The 27,860-nt window shown below is 39.2% G+C and overlaps 1 protein-coding gene across 2 annotated transcripts in view; it reads right to left on the bottom strand.

Annotated features, from left to right (window-relative positions):
* The window catches only part of LOC118207955 (transmembrane protein 65-like), a 51,555-nt gene that overhangs the window by 20,622 nt on the left and 3,073 nt on the right, over positions 1–27,860 (bottom strand). For both annotated transcript variants that reach the window (XM_035382186.1, XM_035382181.1), the window contains exon 3: positions 502–546. In XM_035382186.1, coding sequence (XP_035238077.1) covers positions 502–546 — 45 coding nt within the window. The remainder of the gene's footprint in view (positions 1–501; positions 547–27,860) is intronic.

The raw sequence follows: 27,860 nt of genomic DNA, 5'->3' as shown, positions 1-27,860 counted from the left end.
GCAGTACTGTATGTTGAAGAGCTGTCAGATCAGTGTCATAAGAATATGATTACAAAATAAATACACGGAAGACATTGGAAAATAACTAATCGTGTGGAAAAGAAAAATACACCATATGCTGAGATAACCTGTATGATACAAAGTTTGCTCCAGTGCATGGAAAATGCAGAGTGGAATTTTCCCTGGGTAGTCATTTAACAGTCAGCAGTTTTCTTTAGTGTTCCCAAAGGACAGAAGAGATTACAAACTTCAATTTTCCCACTGCACCTGTTCCTCCATCCTCCTTCCAAGACCAGTCACATAGCATATGCTACTCTTATCTTTCTCCACAATATGGCAGACATACAGACATGAACAGGCACTGTGGAGTCTCAGTGAGAACTAACACAAAGAGAATAACTGCATATGGCTGGAGCAAAAAAAAAACACAGCAAGTTTTCTGACCAATCAGAAAGGCTGTGGGATACCCAGCATTGACTCTATTGTAATGAATGTACTTACCGTATCTGAGCTGAGCAGTGGTCGGAGGGGCCATCTCCAATTTCTCTGGAAGAGAGAAACAGAATTGGAATCAAAATCTGAATCAGAGAGCAGCAGTGAATATGAAGTGGATGCAGTTACGGACAATTCTGGTTTCAACTGGCTCATTTCCATGGTAGCGAACGGAAGTTATCGAATGCTGCATCATCCACCAGCAGCAGGGCAGTGGGGAGGAGAGCATGTTGGAAGCACAGTAAAGCAAGGCAGATAAACACAGAAGCATTAAAGTAATGAAACATAAGTGTATTGAAGCTCATCCTCAGAGATCTTGAAACAAATCAAGCCATGTTTGGTTAGATTGCCAGAACAATAAACATGATAAATAACATATGCATTGAACTGCAGTGATTTTTTCTTTTAAGGACATATTTTGATAGAAAGTATGTCAATACCTTTCTGAGTATGGATGTATTTAGTGACTGGAGGCTGGGAGGTTGGGAAACACTGTTGCAGATTAAAAAACAAGTTAACACAGTTTCTCTGACATTAATGCTGGGAATTAGCACTTACAAAAAGCTACCAAGACCAGCTAGCAACTGTGCACTCCTCAAAAACCAGCTAAACTCTCCCAGCTCGGATTACAAGGCAATTCTATTGAGTGCACAATGTGTGCTTTGTTATTTTTGCTCAGCTGGGACCTTTCATTTCACTTCAAAACAGGCGTGGCATCCTTGTTTTAAACAGCAGTTTGAATCCATTTACCAGGCTTCAGACATCCCAAATTATGTGACTTGATATTCATTACAAAGGCACAGTGAGTTTCTACTCATGCATATTTGCTAACAAATTACCTTGCCTTTATTTTCATAAAGCATTCATGATGCATTCATAGGCATGACAAAAGCATTACATTGCAATTACATAAAGCATTTTGCCTACTTAATAATACATTTTCAATATCATGTCATTATGCTGAACTGCAGAGCATGTTTATGAAAGCGTATTGAGATATTATTACTGTTATACTGTACGTAACACTCAAAATATAATATTTAATACTCATAATACTGTACATTAAGAGGTAAGCACCAGATACTATACAAAATGTAATACACAAGCCAAATGGAAGAAGCTGTCCTATTGTATAGCCTAATTCACAACATTTAAAATAAATAATTTCATTGAAATAAAGGCAAAAAATGAGCCCTAAACGATTAAATTGCTTACTCTTTTTGCTCTGCCTCCCTTTTCCAACCATCTTCGTACATAATTTTTTGTGATATGATAGAATGAGGAAGTGAGATGCTGTCAAATAAGCTATAGCTAGCCTTTATTAATACTTGAGGCGCATAAGAAAGTAATTGCGACAATGGTAATGGAGAACGAGTTAAATTGCTACACTAATTCACTCGCTAGAGGTGAATTAGAGTAGATCCTAAGGTCAGAGCTAATAGCTAGTGTCATCCATCTGCAGCCACTGACAGAGCAAACACTGTTAGCATGCAGCCCATATTGTGTGATATCCTTGTACAGGTGCACAGGGACACACACAATTGTTATCAGTCTTCTCATAAGAATCAAGATAGCTAAAAAGCGATTTTCCCAGAAAGTGCTCTGATTGTGGGGTTTGGGAAGAATCCGCCAACTCAAATCACCTCTTGCTCAAACCTGAACAGCTGTATTACAGCATCAGAAGTGATTACGTCTTCTACAGGCTCATCAGAGTCAGAGTCATCTGAGTCACTAATAATGTCCTTTGATTCAGAAGCTAGTATTTCAATGCCGTCCATTTCTGTCATCTTTTTCAACCAAAGCTGTCCATTTCTGTCATCTTTTTAACCAAAGCTGGCAATTTCTGTCATCTTTTCAGCCTAAAGGTATAACGGCAGAGCTGTTTGTCTTTCACCTACTGCGTCACGCACCACAGAAGTTATTTTCCGGCGTGATTTGGGGGTTTCTGTCAGGAGTGACCAGTTTGTCAAATCTGAGGCCATACTAACTGCAATTCCTGCTTTAATGAAAAACCTCTAGACTAAAATGAATTGGTCTAATATCTTTGGGGGCCATCATGTGTTGGTTACCCTTTAATCACGACCATAAAAACAATATCTGTGTAGGCAATATATCACCACCTGGGACAGACCTGATCTGAAGTTCACAGACCTAAGAATGCTACAACCATGCTTAATTTGTGATGGATCCATATACACAATAAAAAGTATATAACTGCATGTGTGGATGAACACTACATTTGAAAATGGCTTTACCACATTATGAAAATTACTGTAACAGTCTACATATGACAGCCTATCAAGGTTAAGAAATAAATGAGCAATGCTAGTCTACAGTTTAAAACTGAATATGGTGTTACAGCAACCTGACCCTCTCTCTATTCAATGTAAAAACAATAGCATATCTGAAAGTTTCACCTTCACCTCACCATGTTTCATGACGTTGTGACAGCAGTTTTTTAAAAACCCGTTTGTGTTCTCACGCTCTCCGGCCACAATACAGCCAGGGCGTCTTTAGAGTCTACTGGGGCAGCAGCATTGGTCAGGCAAGGAGTGCTACGCTCCACACATTGTATTCTGCCTCGGAACACGTTAGCAACTCTGCTGGTCGGCTGGACACCAGCTATCTGCCTGTCAGCCACAGCTGCACAGTTCAGCTGGAGGACTGCAGAGCCAAGGACAGAGAGTCGGTGGCTGCAAGCGTTTCAGTGGACACACAGACTGTTGATCAATTCCCCGAACTGCGGGAGGACGCTGTAGCTATGACACAGCCCGAAAATCACAACAGCTACTCCAAACAATGTTTGTAAAAAGAAAACAAGAAAAGAATGCAGGCCATTGCTGAAAGCTGGCACACGTGCTGACACAGACTAATCACTGTGTACAGAACAATCAACGGTGTTTACAAGCTATTCTGCTGCCCTGGAGTCAAAGGTCAGCTGCCTGTCACCAGACACTGGAATTCTCTCTTTTGTCAGGACCTGATCTGCAATGATGTTGGCACTCAGTAGAGTTGTCTGTGAGCAGATCCTGAGCAGCAGAGCAGAGGACTTATGGGAGGGGGGGGGATGGGGGAGGGGGAGAGAGAAACATCACTGTAAATGAAGGTTGTGGGCACATAGGCCTACATATGCTACCGCATCAAATGGCCAGCAGCAAGCACGTAAAAGATTACCATGGCGGACCTGTGCTCAGTCATGCGCTCATACTGAAACACAAATGAATGTGAAAGGTCAAAACCAGCCAGTGAAACAGTGCTGCTTTTCAAATGGGAGAAACTGAAGGCAGTCAAGGAGGAGTTACTATAAATAGAGGCATGGTTCAGGCAGAGACAAGGCATTTCTTGTTCCAGTTTTATATGTATTTACACAGTACATGTTTCTGGGTTTTAGATTACTTCAATACGTTCGTTTTAATCTTGATTTTAATCTTATTTATTAAGAATAAAACCACTAATATTTTACATTTTTCTGTGCCCATGCAAAAATGTTGAAATTTAGAGCTGAATGACAACATTGAATACTGCTAAAATAATGCTAAAATAATGAAGCCTCATTAACGTGCAGCGACATGTGCCCTGGGAATCTTCGATGATATACTGCGCAAGAAGGTACAGTCTTATATATCGTAATTAACATAACTGAACCATATGAGCTTTAATGTGTTCCGCCACTGAGCTCCACCACAATTCATTTTTTCCTATGTGTCTAGCCAACAGTTCATTTTTTTCAAATGAGAATCCAAACACAACCCTGATCCAGGAAGAGAGGTGTTACTATAAATAGAAGCACAGTTCTGACAGAGAAGATTAATGTTTGGGGCGAAAACGATTACAAACATCTGGACAATATCCAAAACAAATGGAGCTATGAAAAAAGCCATGGGGGGGAGCACTACTGTACGCTTCAGAAAGGCTCTGGCTAAACAGTTAACAAAAACAGTTACCCTAATACTGCTGTAGTTTATATGCACTTACTGGGGCTGGTCAACAGGAAAGCAGTCATTACAAATTTTAAAAAAAGACCGTACACAGATTTGCAGTAGTTTTCTTTTCTTATTTTATTAAATTTTTAGTTGCTGCCAGATTGATGAGCTGAAAAATGCAAGTGGCAGCAGGGAATGAAATAAAAGAATACATGAAATGGATTATACATCTGTGCACTCCGCCTTTTCTTTATCAGACAGGCTACATACAAATGGGGTTCGAGAATTAAAACAGGATTTTATAGGGTACTTTTTGACATGATTTATGGTTACCCCCTGAGGCAGTGCACACAGGAGCGAACAGGTGATGCCCTTTTTAAAGCACACCATCAATTTACGATAAAAAGCCCATTAAATACCTCCCCCTTTCCCCTTTCCAATTTGTAACAATTTTCTCTCAAATTACTATTATGTCCACTGCACCAAGAATCCTGCCTTGTTTCCACTGATCTGGACTTCATAAAGATTGCATATAGTTTTGGTAAATGGTTCATATATATATATATAGGCTACTTCAACTAATTTATTATGTTTTATTGGATGTACAGTATATATCACTGGCTGCTGTTTTGTTCATCCCAGGATTTTTGCACCCCTTCAATATCATACAGATCATCAGTAATTGTAGACATAACTGTAACCTTTATAAGCTCTCAACAGCAGCAACTGTTGGAGTATCTGCAAAATCATATAATCAATATATGATTATATAATTACCCCAAATACTTCACAGGGACCAGCCTAAAAAAGGAGAGCTGGAGCACTCAAAGCTCAGAAACACAACACGGTTAATAAAACTGAAAAGGGTGACTGACGTCTGGGACAACCTCCTCAGACAGAAAAGCAAAAAGGGCGGGGCCTGCACCATGAGACATAAATAAAGCCTCCCTGCAGTTGGACCAAGTAAAATGGGCATGTCATACTGAACTTTGATGAAAAACGAAACACAAATTCAAAACACGTATCAACAAATCCCTGGTAAAATTTCCACAATATAAAATCATTAGGCAGAGGAAAAAATAAAACTAATCATAGCAATGCAACTAAAGTCTGGGAAGAGAAGCTGTAACGTTAGATACAGACATGAAAATACCAGACCACTCAGCTCTAGGGATTCAGCGGATGGCTTCTCCCTCACTGCCCCTCTGGAGACAACCCAAAGCTGACTACCTTGCCAATCATCAACTGTACCATTGACATACTGTAGTCTTGGGAAGCTCTCTTGTATTTCATGAGTTGAAAAGTTACTCAAAAAGGCAGAAATATTTTTGGTAATGGAAGGGAACATCTCTTCCTCCACATTAGCTGTTTATGCTCTCTTCCAACTGTTTAACTGCCATACTGAAAAAAAAACATAAGGGCAAGAGAGATTTAAGATCTGTTTCCATACCTGCAAAAAATCTGGGTAATCTAGATCAAAAGCTGGAACTTTATGAATGTGAAGCCCTCTGGGAATACATCTCTCCCTCCGATAATACGAAGTACAATATAGAATGCCACAGAAGCTGGGTTCTGTTCTTTTTCTAATCTTCTAGGTCTCTACTGAAGAGAGAGATGGCATGATTCTGTTGGTTGTACTAAATATGTGAATAAAGAATGTGGAAGAACAGTATTCTGTCCCTGTTCATCTGTAAAAGACAATATCTCTGAGAATGCATAACTACTTTCGTTTTACATTAATTAAAAACATAACACAAATGCGAATCATGCATAAAAACGTTATATTACCTCATATTAGTTCCACAAAGAAAACCAAACTTAAGGCTAAATTCAGGAAACAAAGGAAACTCTTATTTCTTACAGGTAAATTTAGGAAACAAAGGAAACCTTTATTTCTTATGGATAAATTCAAGAAACCTGCTAATATTCTTCAAGCAGAGTGAGCATTTAGGACACATGGCTGTGTTGTACATCGGGTAATTTCTCACACTAGGAAAGTCCAGTAATGGAACTTGGAGTATAACTCACTTTTTCATCAGTTTCTGTGATTGCTGAACTAGTATCAAAACAAAAGGATCACTGACCTTCCTGCTTTGCTTGGGTTATCCTAATGTTCAAGACACAACACAACATAATGTCAGTAAACAAACGTAATGGGAGGTTCCAGGGTGGAGCTCCCAGTTAATGCACTCATGCTTGCCGCAATAGGCGAAATGAGACCACATCAGGGACACTGATGGCCAGTGAATCAGCCTGGGTCACTCACATGGGAGATCGCATGCGGAAATGAATCAGCCGGTTGGCTGCACTCATCTGGTAGAAAACGCATCCCAGTGTGCACCCTCCCTCCCAAATGGACAGAGGACACTGCAGTGATGGGACTGCCGTACTGGTCACAAACGTTTGGGAAGAAGAAATGGGGAGGGGGGGGGGGGGAATCTAGTAGAGTCAAGTAATCCTGCAGCTCTAAACCTACACACAACAGGCAGCTGGCTAATGATAAATTTCCACATGCAAATGATGCAGGTTTATTTTCTATAAATGTTTATTCTGTTTAATTATCAGCTGCAGAAATTCTGTAATGAGATAATCTTTCATCCTGGCTGTGCCATCAGCAACAGATGCCTGCTGTTATACTGCTACTGATGATATTAAATAACTGTAGTGTACCTGTTTTAGACATTTTATGGGGAAGAATGAAGCACAGTCTTTGATCTCACATAAAAGGTTTGTATTAGATTATAAATATACTTTTTTTTTTTGCTGTGGTGTACATAATGAAATTCAAGATTCATAGTGAAATTTTCACTTCTAAATCTGCAAACATAGTACCCAAACTATAACACCAAAAACAGCTGTCATTGTAAAAAGACTCTTAGAATCCAGACTACTCCTCTTACATTTGTCAGAATTGTAATTATAAGAAGTAATACATATCAGCATTTCTGTGGCAGTAGAGTCTAGTTGTCAATGTATTTTTCCTTCTTATGAATTGCTTATGACACTACATGCCTCTTCACAAGCTATCTAACATTTAGCCCACGTCTGAATTCTCCATCATCAATTTCTTACTCTGAAAAATGTCCAGTTTATTCAACCAATCAAACACCTCCAGCTGTAACTTTCATATCTATTCATTATAAATGATCTAGTTTACGGACAGATGCTGATAAATTGCTATTCAGGTTTTGAGAAATAGAAGTGAGTGACTGAGTCTAAGCCAATTGTACAAAAATCAGGGGTGGTTCCTCAGAACACAACATAAGCAATCAGAAAGAAAAACTGCTTCGCTTGCAAGTACACCACACATCAGAAATATTCCATAAATCAACATTGATGTATGAAATAAGCAAGAAAGCAAGTACAAATAAATTAATAAATGGAGTAAATATCAAACTATGGCTTAGCTGTGACTGATAATAAATAAATGGATTGCATTTACACAGCACCTTTCATCTCAGGACCTCAAAGAGCTTCATAGTAAAGGGTAGGGGAGCAGACTCACACACCTCTATCATCACTAATATGTAGCACCCACGTGGTACCTACCATACATGGCAGCCATTTTATGTCAGAATGCTTGCCACACATCAGCTGATGCTGAGAGGGGACAAGGACATGGGCAAATAGCAGGTGACTTTCTGAGCACCTTGGGAGAAAAATCCTTTCACCATCTTGGGTTTCACACCGAGTCCTCATTAGCTGCTCTGTGCAAGCCAGTATGGCTCCAGCCAACATGCTTATATAACCGAGGTTTATACTGAGTGGGTGCACATACTAGATAAGAGATACCTGCTTGATTTTATGCAGAGACACTCATATCTACAGTACATACAATATCACTGTACTGCATACACAAAATTATAAGGACAAGTGTTGCCAGGAAGGGCAGTACAGAGCAGAAAGGGTGCACTGTCTGTTCAGCACCTCAGGAGGGCTGCAGGACCATGGACAGCGCTAACCTCGCTCACAGGGAGGTAGCGGTTGTGGCTCCTGGTCATTTGTGCGGCTGGCATGATTGACCAGACCTAGCGCTTTTCCGCTATATAGGTTCAGCTATGTATCAAGTTTAGAGAAACAGCGTACAACAGGAGTTGCGAATCAGTGGATTTGAAGCAAACCTGGTAGTCCCAAATCCAATAACAACACAGAACCTATACAAAACAGAAAATGCCTTTAATGCCAAATTCCAAACAATGAAATATGCCTGCTAAACCTATTTAAACTGTATAACACAATGCAACATCTCCTGGTCTAATTTAAATGTTACATGAATCATTCATGAGCGGTGTTGTTTTTGCCACCAGTTTTTGATTTAGCGATGGTCTTAGTCATTTGACTGAAATGCATTTTCATTTTAATCATAATTTAGTCATGCCTTTTCCATTGATTTTAGTCAAGACAATAATGGCTAAAATCATACTTATTTTAGTCAATGCAAAAAACCAAGAATTTTAGTCACATTTTAGTCCTAACTTAACTTTTAAAGCCACATTTAAAGCCCTGCCTCCAGTAAATGACATGGATATAAAATACTTTGTAACATAATCAGACTGTTTATGACAACAAATCAGTTGTGACTGCTGATGCACTTTTTTTTGCAATTGCAATTTTAAGGTTTTGGCGGCACTTTGACACATTAAATAAACTAAAGTGATGTCAAAATCATGGACGTTCACCTGTCCAAGTCACATAACTGTCTGTGGTCTAAGTTCATGCTCCTTTACCGACCCATTGTTGCTTTCTGTGTTTGGTGCTCCAATCTTTGTCAATGCTGTGTTTTCCGATCAGAACTGGAGAATCTGAATCTCTGCTCTCCCTGTCATAGCATGCCACTAAATGAAGACTTGGAGCTGCAACAAAAAAATGTATACACTTTTGTATACAGCGCCATGTTTGGATGTTTGATTTTGGCTGAGTTCACCTTCTCCCATTGAGAAGCGAGTGCGAGAGGGTGAAGCGCATGGCTAATGGTATGCGCACAGTCCACACAGTGGTCATGGGAGTTGTAGTATCATGTCGTATCATGACGAATAGACTGAACTATTTCAGATGCTTTTTGTAAACTACAATATTTACTTTTTCTTAGAAAATGCTGTCAAAGGTCACCGGCCAAAGAGACTAGTAAGAGTGAACAAATAACACATTACATTCTATGCACATTTGGCAGGTGGCGGATGTTAATGTCAAGCCCTGGTTGTAATATATTTATATATATAAGTGCAACAAAGCAACTGCAACAAAAATTGTCTGGGTCTGGTTTCCTTTCATCATATTTTCCTTATTTAAAATGCAAAATGAATTGCTTATCGTCATTGGTCCAAAAGGACATTTTTGTCATGTTATTGTCCTCTCCATAATCATCAACAAACTGGGCATTGACAAAAGAGTTTGTCCTAATTTTAGTCGATGACAACAACACTGTTCATTGTGAATGTTCATGTACCTTTTTTTTACTTGACTGCGTTCATATTAATATTCAAATAATCATTTTTGGCCGATGCTGACAGCCCTAGTTGGCACTGGCATGGTTTGGATTCCATCTGAGACCACGGGGCTGGAATAAGCCTCCCAGCAGCTCCATGCAGTGCCTTCACGGGAAACCAATGGAGAAAAAAGTTGACCAAATTAGGAGCACACAAATGCATTCCAATTTGCGCATGTGCTCTTAAATCATTTTTCCAGTTAGCGCCCATCAAATTTCAGGAGCAAATGCTTCTAAAATAGGAGCACTGTAGAGCCCTGAAAGCTCTCATGGAACTGTCAGAATGTTCTAACAGTTGTCAGCTACAGTAGGGCTTTTCAAACTCGATTCTTGTAGACCTACTGAGTATGCTGGTTTTCATTCCTTCCGCAATTGCAACCTCTGAATAGTAATGAGCTGATAATTGTTCTTATTTAGACACTGTATGTCAACTGAAGGATGATTACCCCCTTAAAGCTTAAAGTCACATTACGTCAGAAATAGCAATATATGCCATGGAGAAGTTTCCACATTCACTTACCAGGACTTTTAATGAGTCCAGACCAACTAATGCTTTACTTTTAGGTTATGTGCTGTGAGACAAACCACATAAAGCACAAACCTTAGAAGAAGTTACATTTTTGAATTTATTAAATTATAGACCGAGAGGTGAATCTTAGGCGATCTATTTACTCAAAGTGTAGTTACCAGGTCAATGGAATAAACTTCAATGTTCAATGACACAGCAAATGACAATGAACCAAATCTGCATTATGCTGGAATAAGTGGAAAGTACAAATGAATGTTAGAACTTAAACTCTGAACAGCCATAACTGAACACAATATTGGCTGTGACACAAGGCAGTATACAGAGTGGGCTTCCAAGACAAAGTTATAAAACCACTGAACTATAGACAAGTTGTTATTATTATACTGCATCTCATTATGCTGTCCCGTCTGGGAAGCAGACAGTACTTTTTTTTCTGAGATATTGCTTGTGACTTGTTTATCAGTTAACTTTTTAAAAGATGTATCCCCAACTACAACATAAGAGCCAGAGTAATGCAACTAACCATTCCAATAAATGACAAATATCTTGGCGCATTTAACTGTAACTTGCAAAGTTAAACATTTGAGTTCCAAACTACAGCATTCCTGAAGAGTTTGCATCTCTGAGATTCTATTGTAATACAAGTCAGTTTTGAATTGGTATTATTTTGCTGCAGGTAACCCACACAGCACACAACAGTTTGGACACATAATGAATATAAAATAATAATTGTATTATTTATTGATGGATGCCGATAATTTATATTGTAAAAGGAATGTTATTCATTGTTCTTGAGAACCTATGTCATATTTTGACATGATTAGTAAACAATAATACAATATAAAAATAAAAATAACAAAATATTAAAATATGGAATTAAACAGGCCTATTTTCTGTTTGACCAAAGATTAAGTTTTAAAACATAAATTTAATAATATTTTTAAATACATAAAAGGCTGAATAAATAAATAAACAATACATTTAGTAAAAAAATAAATAGTAAATAAAACATTCATATTCAGAAAACGTTTTTTTTTTTTCTTTTTTTGGTGAGACTACCAAGTACACCATACAATATATTTATTCTTTACATGAATCAAAAAAACATTTGCTCATTATAGATCCATGGCAAAAGACACAACATTGGTATGCTATGGGTGACATTTAACGCACCATGCATTCGTGATCAACAAGAGACTAGACCAAACTGATGAGCACACTGCAGCTGGGATTAAAGCAATTTAGCCTTGACCTTCTTCTACATCCAGGAACTACAGAAAGTCTTGTGTTAAACCTGTGCCTTGCCCATTCTTCTGTAAATAAAACGTTGCAAGCCAAACAACAGTTTTCAGTATGGTGAATGCTGATGGTGATGACCCTCATCACTGTGTCAGAGAATTTTACAAATTAGGATTTGCAATCAATAGGACTGCCTGAGTCTTGCATGCATTTGTCTGTAATTTTATTTCTCTATCTAATTCTCTACTGGCACAGTCAAATTATTCTGAATAGCAGTTATTATGCAACACACATAACAAATGAAGCTTGTCCCAGCATCTCCTTTCCCCTGGAAATTACTGATAATTTTTTTAACGTTCTCAAAATAAACTGACTATGTAATAGCCATTTCAATTAATCTCATGATAATTAGAATATATTAAGTTACGTTATATCTCATGTGTTTTCATTCAACCCTGGACAGGGCCATCTGCTAAATGATGCAATTGCATACTATTATTATCAAAAGAGCTACTTTAAAATCACTGCTGCTGTTATTACTATAGGTACTGTACACAGTAAAATGTTCAGTTAAAAGCAACTCTTACAGAGTACATATGGTCCCCAATAGACTCATATGTACTCTATTAGAGTTGACTTAACACTGGACATTTTACTGTGTACTACTACTACTACTAACAACAACAACAACAACAATAGCTGCAAGAAATGATACGCGGGGTCAAGCACACACAGCCAATATTACACCACTTAAACAGTTGTCAATCAGTGCCAAAATCACTGTGGCCATTGGGTGGTACCCTGTACCACTGTGCCAAATGTTTCATCCGTGTTACTGTAAGCCAAAACTTTGGACAAAAGAAAATGGATAATAGCATTTCCACAACAGAGGCCATTCCAAGAGGTTGGCAACATATAAGGAATAGATCTATGTTCCAGATGAGAAAAATGATCACAGCAGCAAGTTTTACATCTCTAAAAGACAGCAGTGGTTTTTTATGAATTTCATAAAATCCTATGACTACAGCTTTGATTCCTCATGCTGTAACATTCTCAGAAATTATTAATTAGTCCCATTTAACCACCGATTCCTCCTCACTCCCAGCACAGCGCATTCCAATGACAAGCCAGCGGAAAGTTTCCACGGCAACACGGCCTCAGTTCACTGGCCAAGTGACAGAAGCTGAACGGAGGTGTCTTCAGTCCGGACGTTTGCCCTCGTGAAAGATCATTTGTGACGGCAAGTGAGGCCACAGCCACTTTGGAGGAACTGCAGAGAGTACATCAGTCAAATACAAAATGTCAGGTATAGGCCAGCCTGTTCCCCAAACTCTAATTAATGCCACGTCTGGAGGACCAATGAAAACGTAAACAGACAAATAGCGTCCCACGCGATTGACTGGCTGGCGGCCACTGTGGCAGGAAGCAGCTCATAACAGGCGCCAGCTGGGCCCCTGCAACGCGGGCCCGAAGACTGGAAGTGCGCGCGGCTCATACACAACCGGCAGCGCTTATTGGAACAGCAACAAATACTATTTATTGCCTTCTCTGCCCATCTGCTGCCGGCCTGCACGATGCATCTCTCTCAGGTGGGTAATGGATATCCTCCCTTTGTGGCCGACCATAATCCCATAAGACACTTTAACATGTGAACCAGAATGCATTGTCAATGATTTGCGGAGCCGCTGTTTTCCTTTCCTGGTGTCAGCCCCCCCTTGGCACCGCGCGGGGTCGATGGCCGCAGATGGCACGGGTTCGCTAGAATGCCCGCAGCTAAAAATACACCGTAATAAAAAAAAAGTTGTAGTATCGGAAACCGATACAACCAAAATTGCAGAGACAAAATTGCAGCAGGGGACCGATCCAAGGAACGTACTGCAGGTGTCAAGCATCACAGCAGAGATGGCAGAGATGAATGAGGAATTTTAGAGGATGAAGCGGATGGTGAAATTTATAATACCCTGGAGTAGCACTCCGGCTACAGTTCAGTATTTATGCAACCATATAACTGAACATTTAATGAAAGGGATGGATTACCTCTATATCATACTATCAACTCAATGCAAAAACAGCTATTTTTGTAAAATGGTAAAACATATATGCATGTAAATACCATCAAATAAAACCTGATTGTCTGTACTTTCGTCTCATATTCATCTTTTGATCTCAAATACAAATGCCTTAAATATATAACAAAAATAACTCATTTCACTCCACTGTTACCACACTTTTGGAGGATAGAGGCTGGAGTCAGTCCAGTAAAATTGATCATCACCTCAGTTGTCTGCACACAATTTATTTATTTTAAACTGAAAAACAGGTCTTGGCGTCAAGCTATCTCCAAATGTACAAAATATTAATTGGAAACTTGCCTGCCCCTTTACAAGAAATGAATTATAATTTGGTGCATAAATAATGGTACATAAATGCTAATAACTAGCCTAACTAAAGGAACATTGGAGCCACACAGAAAAAAATCACCATGCAATGACCAGCAAATGGACCTCTTCAATATTTATTCAAAATATTATCACAATTTATGGAATTGGACCATTTCAGATGAAGGATGTTTATAAAAGTAGCAGGGATATTGAAACCGTCCTAACATACAGTATGTCTCCCTACAATGACACAGCTGACTTATAGCAAAAACAAATTACAGGGTCAGGTTCAATATAATCCTTGTCATCAAACAGTTTTGGTATTGCACAACTAAGACTGTAAAGTTGAAGAACTTTTCTTTCTGTTCTGCTCTCTTGCCTGTCAAAGATGTTATTGGTGTCCTCCTCTTGCAACTATGACAGCTGCCATGGTCACTTCCAAATTTGCATATTGAATTTATGGCTTTTAAACAGACCTGTCAATTTCTTGGCAGTTTTTAAGTCTTCTTATTTTGAGTAAAGTTTTGCAATCAACGTTGTGATTAAGTCACGTCCTTGTGCTCCATTTGCATAGCAATTAGTCATTCTGGCGCTGACATTTATGGAAATGGAAAGTTAAATATGCATGACCCAGACAGAGCAATCCCTGTTGCTCTTTTCCTGGTAGTGCAGTTGCATGAGCTTTCCACCCACTGGAGGTACTTTAAGAATAATACATATTATTACTCTGGTACTTGAAACAGTTAATGGGCACAGATGTATCAAATTCTTTTTGTGGATTCCCCACTGGAGCAATGGTTCCTGACCTCTTACAACATTACTATTGAAATGTGCTTGTATGGCAAAGGTGAAGAGATGTATAAAAATTTCTTACAGTGATTGTTCAGAAAGATGTAAAATTTATGAACCATTTCTTATGATTTATTAATTTAGTTCAAGTTGAATTTTTTTCAAATACGCTACTAGAGGTTATCTTTTTGGGTTGGGGTGGGAATTTGCAGTTCAGCCTCCTGGCTGCAGGCTGAATTGGTTCCAGGCAAACGTCAATGAATGAATCCTTTCTGGTAATAAAGGAGTTTGAATCAGTCCCTCCTTGTTTTACCCCTAACAAACAGCAAGTGCATATTTCCACTCCCATTGTACCAGTAGGGTCAATGTACATATAAAAGAGAAAACTGTCAAGAATGTAAATCTGTCTATGTCACTGCAGATAAGTTTTGCATTTGTTAAATGTGTTATTATTGGTGGGTTCAGGTTTTCGTTTATTCATTTTCACAAATAATTCACTAATTTTCAGATTTTTCAGTATTCTAGCCTTTCCTGTACTGCTCAGGGCAATGATATTTCAGTTTGTCCATTCCATGCTATGCACATATGCTTTACTTCGAATGCTTTTTGAATTCAATTTTCGTACAGGAAAGGCTACAGCAAATCACTATTAATCACATATAAAAGATGAATTGCCTGCAGACACAACAATATTGTAGGATATAACCCTGTAATATGGAAAATACAAGATCTCTAAATATCAGGGGTGAGACTGATTTCACTTAGGCTTCTGGTGAGCTTTAATGAGTATAGAGTCATTAAAGTCAAACAACGGCTCACAGACCAACCTAAGGGCTACATGACTATGTATTACAAAACCGCCATTATGGGTCTATTCCATATGACAAAGCGTTCATTTATCCATTAAGAACTCCATCTGTTCACCCCAAGCATACAATGGAGACATGAAGGTTACCACTGGTTAATTGACACAGAAAGAACATCTTAAATGGAACACTTCATAGTGCATGAAGCAATGGACAATCGGTTATATCTATAGAAGCAAAATTTGAGAAACATGATCACACAACTAATTAATTTATTAATATGACAATTTTTTTTTTTGCTTATTGTTATTATTGTTAATATTATGTTCTGGCTAAATACCAGCCGGGAGAAACAACACTACATATCATGTATACATTATCTTTTAAGACAGCTGGTTATTTACTGAGGCAATTCAAATTAAATGCTTTCTCAAGGGTACGACAGAAGAGAGAACATTCTAAACAGTAGCAGAAGCTTGTTTAATTTACTATGCATCAAAACAGAATTTTAAATCTTTTTATAGTCAATAAACATAACAAACACAAACAACAGTTAAAGTGTTTATCTGGGCGTCTCGTGGATGGTATTTTCAATGGTTATGTGTAAACAGTCCTTCAAACTAAACACTTTTTCCTGGCTTTCCCTCTGATGCATGCTATAGTATGTACGTTTAAACTGCTCTCCCCAGGCTCCAGGACTGTTAGCTGACTGCTGCACTCAGAGATTGACAGTGAGAGTCCTTGAGAGAGCCACAGTCCTATATATCTGCAGAAATGAAAGGACCACTGGGGAGTGAAAACGGGATCTGCTCTGTCTGTTTTCAATCACTGTGCAGTCTCCCATACCAAAAACAATTTAATTTCCAATGTATGAACCCATCCATTTCATTTCAGAATACGTATTTCCTAAATATATCTTTATTAATATGAAAGTAATATTCTTCTTGATTTGTACTCCACAATTTTAGATTTTAACTCAATTAATTCACATGTGGGTAAAGTGTAGATTCTCAAATTTCATAAAAGGGTACATACATCTTGATTTCACCATATAGAAATGACAGCACAATTAAAGTACTCATGTTTAGTACTTTGTCACATATCATCTGCATTCAATGACTGCTTGAAGTCTGTGACCCATTGACATCACCAGATGCTGAGTATTTTCTCCGGTGTTGCTCTGCCAGGCATATATTGCAGCAATCTCCAGCTCCTGCTTGTTTCAGGGAATAGTTGCCTTAAATCTTCTCTCTCTTTAGCATGTGAAATGCATGTTCAATTGGATTCAAATCAGGTGACTGACTTGGCCTGTGAAGACATTTCCAGGATTTGGCTTTGAAAAACCCCTTTGTTGCTTTAACAGTATGTTTGGGATCATTGTCTTGCTGTAGGATGAATTGCCGTCCAATGAGTTTAGAGGCATTTGTATGAACGTCAGCAGATAAGATGGTTCTGTACATTTCAGAATTCATTCTGCTGCTGCTATCAGCAGTTATATCATCAATAAAGCTAAGTGAGCCAGTACCTGTGGCAGCCATACATGCCCAAACCATAATACCCCCAACACCATGTTTCACAGGTGAGGGGGATGCTTTGGACCTTGGATCCTTTTGCCGTCCATGCTTTGCCCCCACTTTGACACAACTGAATCTTAGTCTAATCTGTCCACAAGTCATTTTTCCTGAACTCTGCCGGTACTTTTACGTACTTCTTACAACACTTTAATAGGACCATCCTGTTTTTGCAGCTAACTAGTGGTTTGCATCTTAGTAGTATGTAGCTTCTGTAGTTCTGTTTTTGAGGTCTTTTGCAAACAGTAGTCACTGACATATTGATGCTGTCCTCTTGAAGAGTGTTTCTGATCTTGCGGACTGGTGTTTGGGTTTTTTTTCAATATGGTGAGAATTCTTCAGTCATTAACTGCAGAGGTCTTCTATGGTCTACCAGGCCCTTTGCAATTACTGAGCTCACCAGTGATCTTTCATCATAATGGTGTTCCAAAGAGTCGATTTTGGTGAAGAACAAGGTTGGGCTTAGGTTGGGCACTGACTGTTCTTTTCTTATTTCTCAGACTCATAATGGCTTCCTTGATTTTCTAGGCCTAGAATCAAGGCTAGAAAGCTTTCTTACATCTGCACTAAGGAAGCAATTGAACATACCTGTCAGAAACACCTATGAAGCAGTCCCAAACATTGTGGTGCCCTGAAATGGGGTAGGAGGGGCAAAATATATATAAATACCTTTTAATAAAAGCTGAGAATCTGCACTTTAACCAAATGCAAATTACAGAGGACACTATAAATATATACATATATACTATATATGTGCATTAGGGATATCTTTTATTTATATCTCTTTTCAGTATGGGCTTTCAGTTTTTCCTGTTCCAGATCAAAAGGCTGGCTAATTTATATATTTTATAGTACACAATATTAGAGGGAGAGTAAGGAATCTTAATGATGCATGGACATACTTTGCAATGCTTGCACCTCAGCAGATAACTCAGTTTTCCACAATTTCTTGCCGTGCTCTGAATACAAGAACAAGATCTTAAGGCCTGAAAGCACAAAACTTAATTAAATTTGGTTGGAGTCAATAAGAATGGACATTCAAAAATGAAACAGACAAGGGCAAATCTGATCAAGGAAAAAAATCAATAATTTCACAAGGCTCAGAATGGTTTCTGCAATCCTTGTCTTAAAAATACAGACAAAAGCACAGGCTGCAGGTGGCAAGCGCTTTCACTTTGGAGCCGATCAGCTAAAATGGTAAACTGTATCCATGGGAACGGGAGTATAAGCCACTCACTAATTGGTGAACTTCCTGGGCCCTTTGGTCATCCCGGTCACACCATCAGTTCCAAAGCTGTTCAACTGCATTACTGAAACCAACAATAACCTACAAAGACATACTTTCCTGGGTGCAAACAAATACTTGGAGAAAAACACAGGCTTAAGCAGTCTACACTTGTGTTTCTGAAATGGAGATTTGAAATACAGTTTGAAATACACTACTTTACTTTGGCTCAACCACTGCAGTACATTGCTATCTCTTTCTACAATTCACCTTTGAATCGAGCAATTTTAGCCCACTCAACCTTCACCAGGGTTCGCAAACCATGTGATCACACCTTTCTTTTAAATATCATACGGGTGCATTTCATTCATGGTTAACAGTTACTCACTGCATGCCACATGCAATATCTGTCTGATGAGGTAATGATGCTCTGCTATTTCAACTCAATCTTTTTTATAGTACCATTTACAAACATGTTGTGTCACACAGGGCTAGACAATGGACATATGGACAATGGACAGGATCTGAACAAATACAAGGTGATCAACTAGAACTCTAAAATATTGGGGGGAAATAGGCCAGCACCCTAATGATGGCAGGGACACTATGGTCTAATTATTTCCAGTTCTATTGTGTCCTTTGCATGAATGATGTTTATGAGGGCTCTGAACAAGCAGTCTATTCCACAGATTCCATTTAACAAAGAATACTATTGGATTTATGAGAGGGTTGACGCGTCCTCCTGCGTTTGAGCTGATAAGGTGCTGGGCTTGGCAGTCCCTCTGAGTGAGGTCTGACATGTGCCAGGTGGCATAGCGCATCGGACTCTGACAGGCAGGCACCTTCACGGAGACGGAGCAGAATTTTTAATCCCGAAAGAAAAATGTAGCCTACCTTGAACCGCAAAAACATTTCACGGCAATTGAGGAAAAGTAATAGAGTCCGGGTCGGTTCCATAAGCCGCCTGAATGATGACTGCGTTTCTGCAGTAGAATAGTTTCATTTATGTACTTTCAAACTGTCGTTTTCCTAAATTATTTTTCTGTCAGGAGGCAGTGTCTGCAGTCATCAATTTCTTTTCCTCTCAAAAGTACTAACATGAAAGAGGACTTCACAACTTCCATATCCCAAGAGATTTCATATTTGATAGAGGAGTATCAGCAGTATATTTGCATAATTTGAATATCGTGGTAATTCCAAAATATTTATTCGTATTTAAAATAAAATAAAACTAAAAACCTACAGATTACCATTAATAAAGTACTTCATACCAGACATGGTGACCTCCATCAAATCTTAAGATGTTAATTTCATCAGCTAAGTGATTTCACATTCACACTTTTACTTCAGACAGATTTGTTTTTCAGGAGTTAAAACATTAAAGAATTTCTGAAACAGCTCACACACAGCGAGGGAGATGACATTGCGACCCAGTCAATGATTCAAGCTAAAGAAACAGTCAGACTGAGGAGCCACTCGAAGCTCCTTAAATGTGGATGTCCACCATTATCACAGACAGGCCAGGCACTTAAAACCCATTCAAAATCAATGTCTCTAAGATCAACAGGAGTCAGCCAAACACTGAAACTGGTTAAGAGGGCAAACAGTTCCTTTTTTTCAGTTAGCTGATGCTGCCTCTCTCTCCATAAAGGCCAATTCTTTAGCTTGTCTGGTGTGTGGGATTTACAGCCCAAGATGAGTATGGCGTCATTGCTAGTTTCTAATTAAAGGTCGTCTTTGTCACCTTTAATTTGTCATTCCAAGAATTTTCAGAACTCAGTGTTCGTAATGGAACTGGGAGCAAACAAAGCAAATTCATAATAAAAGCATGATACTGTTCTATAAAAGGAATTGACTACAGATAGATTTTCTAATATCTGCATATGCAGTCATGTTAACCCTCCTATTATGTTCAAATTAACTAACAACTTTTATGTTTAGGGTCAATTTGACCCTAGCAATATAAACCTGCAGAAAATAATTGTAACTGAAAGTGTTACCCAAGGTTCTCTCTCAGCTACTTTAGCCCTTTCTACAGACCATCTTAATAGCCCAGTAAATAAAACATGACTCCCCACATCCTCCCCTTATACATCAAGTATTGATTTTATATGACTATTGCGAAATATGCAAATGACTGTACAATCTCATTCATTGACCTAAAACGGAAAAAAAGTATGTTTTGGTGTTTGCAGGGCTTTATGTTGGTATTAAGTGCTCATTAAAAAAGAAAAATAACACTTGGAAAGAAACACACCTTTTATTATCAAGCATAGTAACCTTTTATGTTCGGGGTCAATTTGACCCCAGGACAAAAATATTTAAAATGTCAAACATTTCAAATGTTTAGGTTCAGAAAACACTTCAGAACATCAATAAGTAACACATGACAGTTTTTAAATAATGAAGAAACACCAATAAAAAGTAAATTAGTCACCAGAATTGAGTTTTGATTTTTTTAAAATGAACATAACAGCTCCACTAGGTACCCGTGGGTATCGATTCTTCAATCAGACGAGATAGGTGCAAGTTTGTCACGCTCCTGTCGACCCTGCCTTGTTTCCCTGTCATCAAAGCGTATAATGTGGGAGAAAACATGAAATGTCTCCAGAGACATTGTGGCTGGAAAAATTGCCCTACCAGTGTCAGCATTCCAAAGGCTTGCTGTTGCTTCACCTTTTGACTTGTACACTCCTGCCAAAATAACCAACCCAATATAGGATTGCTAGTGGGTCACATCCAGCTCTTTACAATTGTCACCATACACACGCCTCCCCTCTAAGTTTGTCATCTCAAGAATATCCTTGTGCATTGATGGTGTTATGAAGAATTCAAATGCAGACTTTATGTCTTGTACATGACTGCTAGCATATCTGGTGGGGCCTGGAACCATTTTGATGACATTAGCAGCACTAAGTCTACCCTGTCTTTCAACTGGGGATCCGGACCATAGTAGTTCTCCATTTTTGGAAGTGAACATGTCAGTTCTTGGTGGTTGAGAGATGACAGGCGGGTTTCTCGGGGGTTGAGAGATGACAGGAGGGTTCATTGGTGGTTGAGAGGCAACAGGAAGGTTTCTTGGTGGTTGAGAGATGACAGGGGGGTTTCTTGGGGGTTGAGAGATGACAGGAGGGTTTCTTGGTGGTTGAGAGATGACAGGAGGGTCTTTTGGTGGTTGAGAGATGACAGGACGGTTTATTGGTGGTTGAGAAACAAAAGGAGGGTCAGAATGTGGCATCTCAAAGGCTTCATTCTCATCATCAGAGGAGGATGCCACATAATCAGGGTCCTCCTCAACATTATCCTCAGTCTCAGACATATCCTCATCTAAATCACTTTCACCTTCCAAGATCTGTGACAGAACCTCAATGGCAGAAAATATACGCCTCTGTCTGGTGGTCATTTTCAAAATCTTTAGTTGAGGCACAAATGCAAAGAGAAATGGTTTAGAGGGCTGTGTGTGCAGCCCTTATTATAAGTTTGCCCCCGCCCCCATGTTGCGAGAATGATCAGAGATCTCGTGGGAACTATGTTTTCTCCTCACACACACACACGCACACACATGCATGCTCTCTCTCTCTCTCTCTCTCTCTCTCTCTCTCTCTCTCTCTCTCACACACACACACAAATTAATGTGAAAGTGCCCTCAGCCAGCACAACAAAAACAAGATCAAAATGATGGTTTTATATAACAACAGAGCTTGGGGCCAAAATGACCCCAACAACAACAATGCGTACAACATGTGTACAGGACATTGAAAATAATTTTTTCAGTTAATTTCACGTTTGCCATGTTTTCCCCATAAAGTTAGGAAAAGTCATGAAATATCTAGCTGAAAAAAGTATGGTAACCATATTTTTAGAGACAGTAAACATTGAATGGGGTCAAATTGACCCCAAACATAATAGGAGGGTTAAATGGTTCAAATACAGGAGACTGAGAGTAATGCACTTTTTTTTTTAAACATAGCCTACGCATTCTTAGATTATAAGAATGTTTGATGATGAGAACAGGTCACTCCGGCTATCCAGGCCAATCTGCCTACTATCTGGAGAGGTTTCTTAAATCTACTGATGTAAATGCTAAAATCAATAATGGCATATCTGCTTGATGAGTCATATCTATGCAAATAACCCATCACTTTTTTACAGTGTAGTGTCAATAAGGCTACTTCCCTAGGAGCTATTATACACAAACGTGGTGACAAGAAAGCCTGAGGTGGAAATTTAGTTCTCGTGACTACCAATAAAGCCTCTTTATCTCAAATCTCTTTAAATTTGTACAGTTTACTGGAATAATAACGCTTACAATTAATTTTGAAAAGAACAAAAAAAAAAAAAAACCTTGGAGCGAGAGGTGCCACTAGTAGTGTTGACCTCAGGGTTTGACATCACTGGTTTGACTGGTCGCAAAAATAAATAAATAAATAAAATAAAGCCTTCTCTTCGCCTGTGTAGCGTCACAGCAATCAGGGAGGCCGAGACAACACGCATTCCCAGCATGCTCAGCGTAACCCGAGTCTCTGGAGGGCTGCGGCGTGAAGGTGACAATCAGCTGCACAGAGGCTCGTCTCTGGGGGAATGCACTGCAGCTCCTTCATGCACTGCCAGGTTTGTGACGTCCGGAGCTCGATCTCAGCCCCAGTGGCGCCTCCGCAGCCTGACGGGTCCTTATGCCCGACCACGTGCTCGTGTGATGGGCCTACAGACTTTCATTTGGGGAAACGGTTTGAACACAAGCTAATATATTACAAACAACACAGATCTGGCTTCATCTGCACTGCTCCTTGTGTCAGCTGCAAGTGGTGATGGTGAGAGTAACAAATTTGTGGAGAAAGATTTTTAAAAAATAAATGCTTTAGTCATTAATTTATTGTCTCTTATGCATTCATGTTCTTCATGACAAGTCACCATGGTAACAAGTTATATCTAAAGCATACCGAGTTCAATGAATGTATGAGATTTGCATTGGCCAATTTTAGCAATCCTGCCTCAGCCAGGTTTCTGGTTTGAAAACATGTTAATTAGGAAAAAGGTTATCATTCCAGGGAAAAGGAAGTTGGTATCTCTGAACAACAAAAACACAGAAGCCGAAGAACAGAACTAGCACTGGTAGGTATGTATTGCAAAAGCAGACATTATACTAAAACAGAAATCATGAGTGGAGCACCCCATTCCATCTCATTGAGCTCCTTTAGTCTTGTGTCTACACCGACTACATCGTTTTCTCAGCTGAAGGAAAACTGTCCGTGGAATACGTCAGCAGGGTGACCCAAGATGCACTCTCCCCTGGGCAAGGGAACAGGGCACAGAGCAGGCTGCTGACAATTCAGAAGCAAACCATTTACCCATTTATCACTACTGAGATTGTGAAGCCGGCTCTGGCCAGTCATGATTACTTCACCATTATGCATTCTATTCAGGGAGGCGGACGTGCAACAAGTGAAAGCTGTAAGACTGTGAGATAAGTGCTACAAAATAGCACAATTGTGATCTGTTAAAACCCTCTTCACTGCAATTAAAAGTACTAACACTTAAAATGCTCTGTTAAAAGAGGCTGTTCACAGCTAGCATCTAAAATTGGTCGTGCCCAGCTGGCTCAATGATGATCTCTTTGTTCTTGCGTTGCATTACTAAATTAGTTTTAATTTTACACATGGCAACGTGGGAAATTGTAGTTTATGCAGTAACTACGCACAGTAGAAAAATGAAATAAAATAAAAGAGGTTTTTTGACAGCGTATTTCATTAAGAAAATGAGAATGCGAGAGCAGGGAGTCTGTAGTCCCCGGTGAAATGTAGCCGGATAGTACAGGTTATTTATGCCAGCACTTCTTCCGACAGCTCCCCTGTGTATATGCTAATGAAATGTTACAGGCCTGTATTCCAGCAGTGACTGGTGTTCAGTGTTCAGGGCCTGGGATGCTAAAAAATAAAACTAGAACAAAATGTATGTGCTGCTTACATGAATGCTTTTGTTCTAAACTAGGGGTGCCGATTTTCAATTATTTCACAGATCGAGTGACATAAATCCTACAAACTCCTTTGCTTTCCTTGGGCTTTTAACCAAGCAATTACCTCTGTAATTGCAGTTGGGTGGCTAAGACCCTGATTTTCTGTGCAGTCAAGTGGCATTCGGTCTGATATTAAACCCTGACAGTGCTGGCATTAGCTGTGGTCGTCAGCTCTGTAGGGCACCAATAACTGGCCCCACCATCACCCAAGCAGAGGGTTTGTCATTGCCTGGTAACGCTGCAGTGACAATCATTTGGGATCCTGCATTCTGATAGCAGCGACTATGCATTAAATAAACATGCCCACTGTAATGATTATAATCATGAGAACACACGAAGATTCTAATAATATTCTGCTGGTGAGAATTTACTGTTGTCTAAAGGACTAAAGACTTCCAAATGCAAATTTGACCCAGTGTTGGAAAAGAGGTCATTCAATTTTCTCATCTGTGCTCTGTTGTGGCTTAGCTTAGCAACGCTGCTCGCCATGAGCAGACATTTGGCTTATTACCTAGCAGTTGTGTGTTTGAGCCCAGGCTGTGTCATTATCCGAATATGGTGTAATTTTTAGGCTGCAGCTGCAAGAAAAACTTGGCCAGACCAGTTGGCCAGGGTTTCCTCATGCCACTGATGCATTAGCTCCTCCTGAAGTAAACCAGGTGCCCTAGCCTTTCAGCAGTTTCCAGTCAGAAATCCACCTCTCCTCCTACCAGGAAGAACAGCATAGTACCCTTTATTCAGAAGCATTTTATGTTCGCTTTGTGGTAGTGGTCGACAGTTCGGCTTTTATTTATTCCTCACCCTCACCCAGTGGATAATTCATGCTGTTTCATGCCTATTTCAAAACGATCATGAAAAAACGTTCACTAGTAAATACTCTATTTGTCATAACGTTATGCATTTTGCGATCCATTTTGTAGGCCTATGTACTAGCCTAAGTGTAATGGCATTCAAACCTCTCCCTTTGCATCAATATCGCATGCACCAGCACTCAGTCAAAGGTCAACAATGGATTCTTTTTAGTGGCACGCAGATAAAGCCTTTTCCTCCCTCTCGTTTCAGCGGCTGAGAGTCTCTGTAATATCGAGTGGTATTTCACTCAGCTCAATAAGATTTGCAATCACTAACAGCTTATATTCATCCTCAAAGCATATAAAAAATTTCCCCTTAATTAAATCTACAGTCCAGAGGAAGACTTTCATCAAAACAACTGTGCATGCAATAAACTAATTACAATATTAGACAGAACTCCTCTACCCCTACAAGAAACAGCTATTTTGGCAAATTTACATTTACATTTACACACATTCTGAATGCTCAGCACTTCTCAACACAAGTAGCATGCCCTCTCTACAACTCTTCTTCCTGGATTATGTTGCAGTGGGAAATAATTACTATTCCTCATCTTCTGTGAGTACCAATTACAAATTGTCTTTGGTTCTCTGTTACAGAGAGGAAATGGATCAGACAAACAGTTCCAGAGACTTGTCTGACTGATCACAGTATGGGAAGAAAATCAAGCTTTGCTGCCAATAGTGTTTTCAATGGTGGAGCAAGGCGGTGTTAGCTGCCTGCATGCAAATTTCTATCGTGGAAGGGAAGTTCCAGGAAGGAGATGCATGTGTCATCAGCATTGTGTGACCACTTCCTGTCACTTCCCACCACTGAGTCAGTAGCATAACTCCCATTTCCTTTAAGTACCACTGATCAATTATGTGAAGGCATTCAAGTTCCTGGAAGAGATACTACAATGCATGCCATATTTTCTACCTGAAACACAACATAGCTTTTAAGACCCATGTAATAGTGACTTGTGGTCGAAAGTATAATGGGTTGTTCTGGAATTTTCAATGATAACAAAACAAAGGGGCCATATAGGGGAATGGTTTCCTTTTGAATTACCTTTTTCAGTGGTCCGTTCCATAATAACAATATTAAGAAAATGTCAAATGAAAGTATGTCCGAAAATCTTTTTGGGGGTGCTGGATCAAGAATAAATCACTGAAGCATAATGTTCACATACCGCACAATGCTTCCAAAAATGTTTATGTAAAAAATAATATTCCAAGTCACATGAAAGGAAAGACAATATTTTGATCCCATGGGGATCTTTGTCAGGTAAAAGAAATGCTTGTGTTTCAGATGTATATAGGTATGGATGTGGGTGAGACAGAAACTGCAACATGTGATCTACACACAAATAGATACCGATTCAATTTCAAAATATAAATGTGAATTATTGTTAAAAGTATGTGAATATACATGTATCTATTTTTGTGCTGGGGGTTTGGTGTGCACTATTATACATGCATTGCGAGTTATGGAACCTTGCATTTACACTTCATGTCACACGTTGCTGAGCCTGTGTCTTGCCCACATCCATATACTGTACATATACAGGTTAAATACAAGCATTTCCTTTACTTGGCAAAGATCCCCACAGGATCAAAATGTTTTGCAGTGTGCAGACAACATGCTTCACAACATCATATTACACAGCTGTATGTTTCCAATTCAAAGTCACAAAAAAAAAGAAAAATTGAGGAGTTAAAATAAGCAGCAAAAAAGACGTTTGGCAAATTTTAAGATGCTTATATACTAAAGAGTAAGTCAACATAGGGCAAAAACAGCTGTTGCAGCACTTCCTAGGTTGCACTGCTGGCCACAGCTAAATCAGTGATGTCAGGTATTTCAGGTATTTCATTGACAGCTGAGGCAATAATACCTGTAATGACATCACTGATTGGGTGTGGCCAGCAGTGCAATCAAGTTGAAAATTTTAACCCATAGACTAGAAAGTGCTTCAACAGCAGTTTTCTGCCCTGTGTTGACTTTATATACAGAGGCTCTTCTAAATGCTAACCATCATTGGCTCTTTTAAAGCAAACTGCTTTCTGTGAGATTTCAGTTTACTTGCCACAGGTCTAGCTTTAATTGGAGATTTTCCTGGGGCCTTTCCTTAAAGCAAAATGAACAAATCCATGTTTACTACCCAAACTACTGTGCCATAAATTATGAGACACAAAAATGAATAATTCTAATGGTATAAGTTTCAGTATATCTCATCTTCTGTTGTCAATGGGGGATAACTAAAGGCTCGTCTAACCAGAATTTTGCTATACAAGATGTACCTCAGTGTGTCTGAGCTTTTGCCATGTTTACACAACATCCAGATACATCTAGAAATGGCCCATGTCTGATCTCTATCAACACACTTTCCTGATATAGTCTGCTTTCCACATGTCCACGTCAGCTGTCTGAGTGATGTTCTAAGGCAAACCAATATAAATAAGCCAATATGTTTGCATTTCAGCATTTTTGGTAATGTAGTCTTATACCTGGCCAGAAAGTGAATCCTGATATACTGATATAGCAACCTGCTATATTGGGGAAAGCCACCTGTGCAG

The sequence above is a fragment of the Anguilla anguilla genome, chromosome 1 (genome assembly GCF_013347855.1).
Source record: "Anguilla anguilla isolate fAngAng1 chromosome 1, fAngAng1.pri, whole genome shotgun sequence".
Lineage (NCBI taxonomy): Eukaryota > Metazoa > Chordata > Actinopteri > Anguilliformes > Anguillidae > Anguilla > Anguilla anguilla.
The sequence above is the reverse complement of the archived record's forward strand: the minus strand, read 5'-3'. Positions and strand labels throughout refer to the sequence as shown.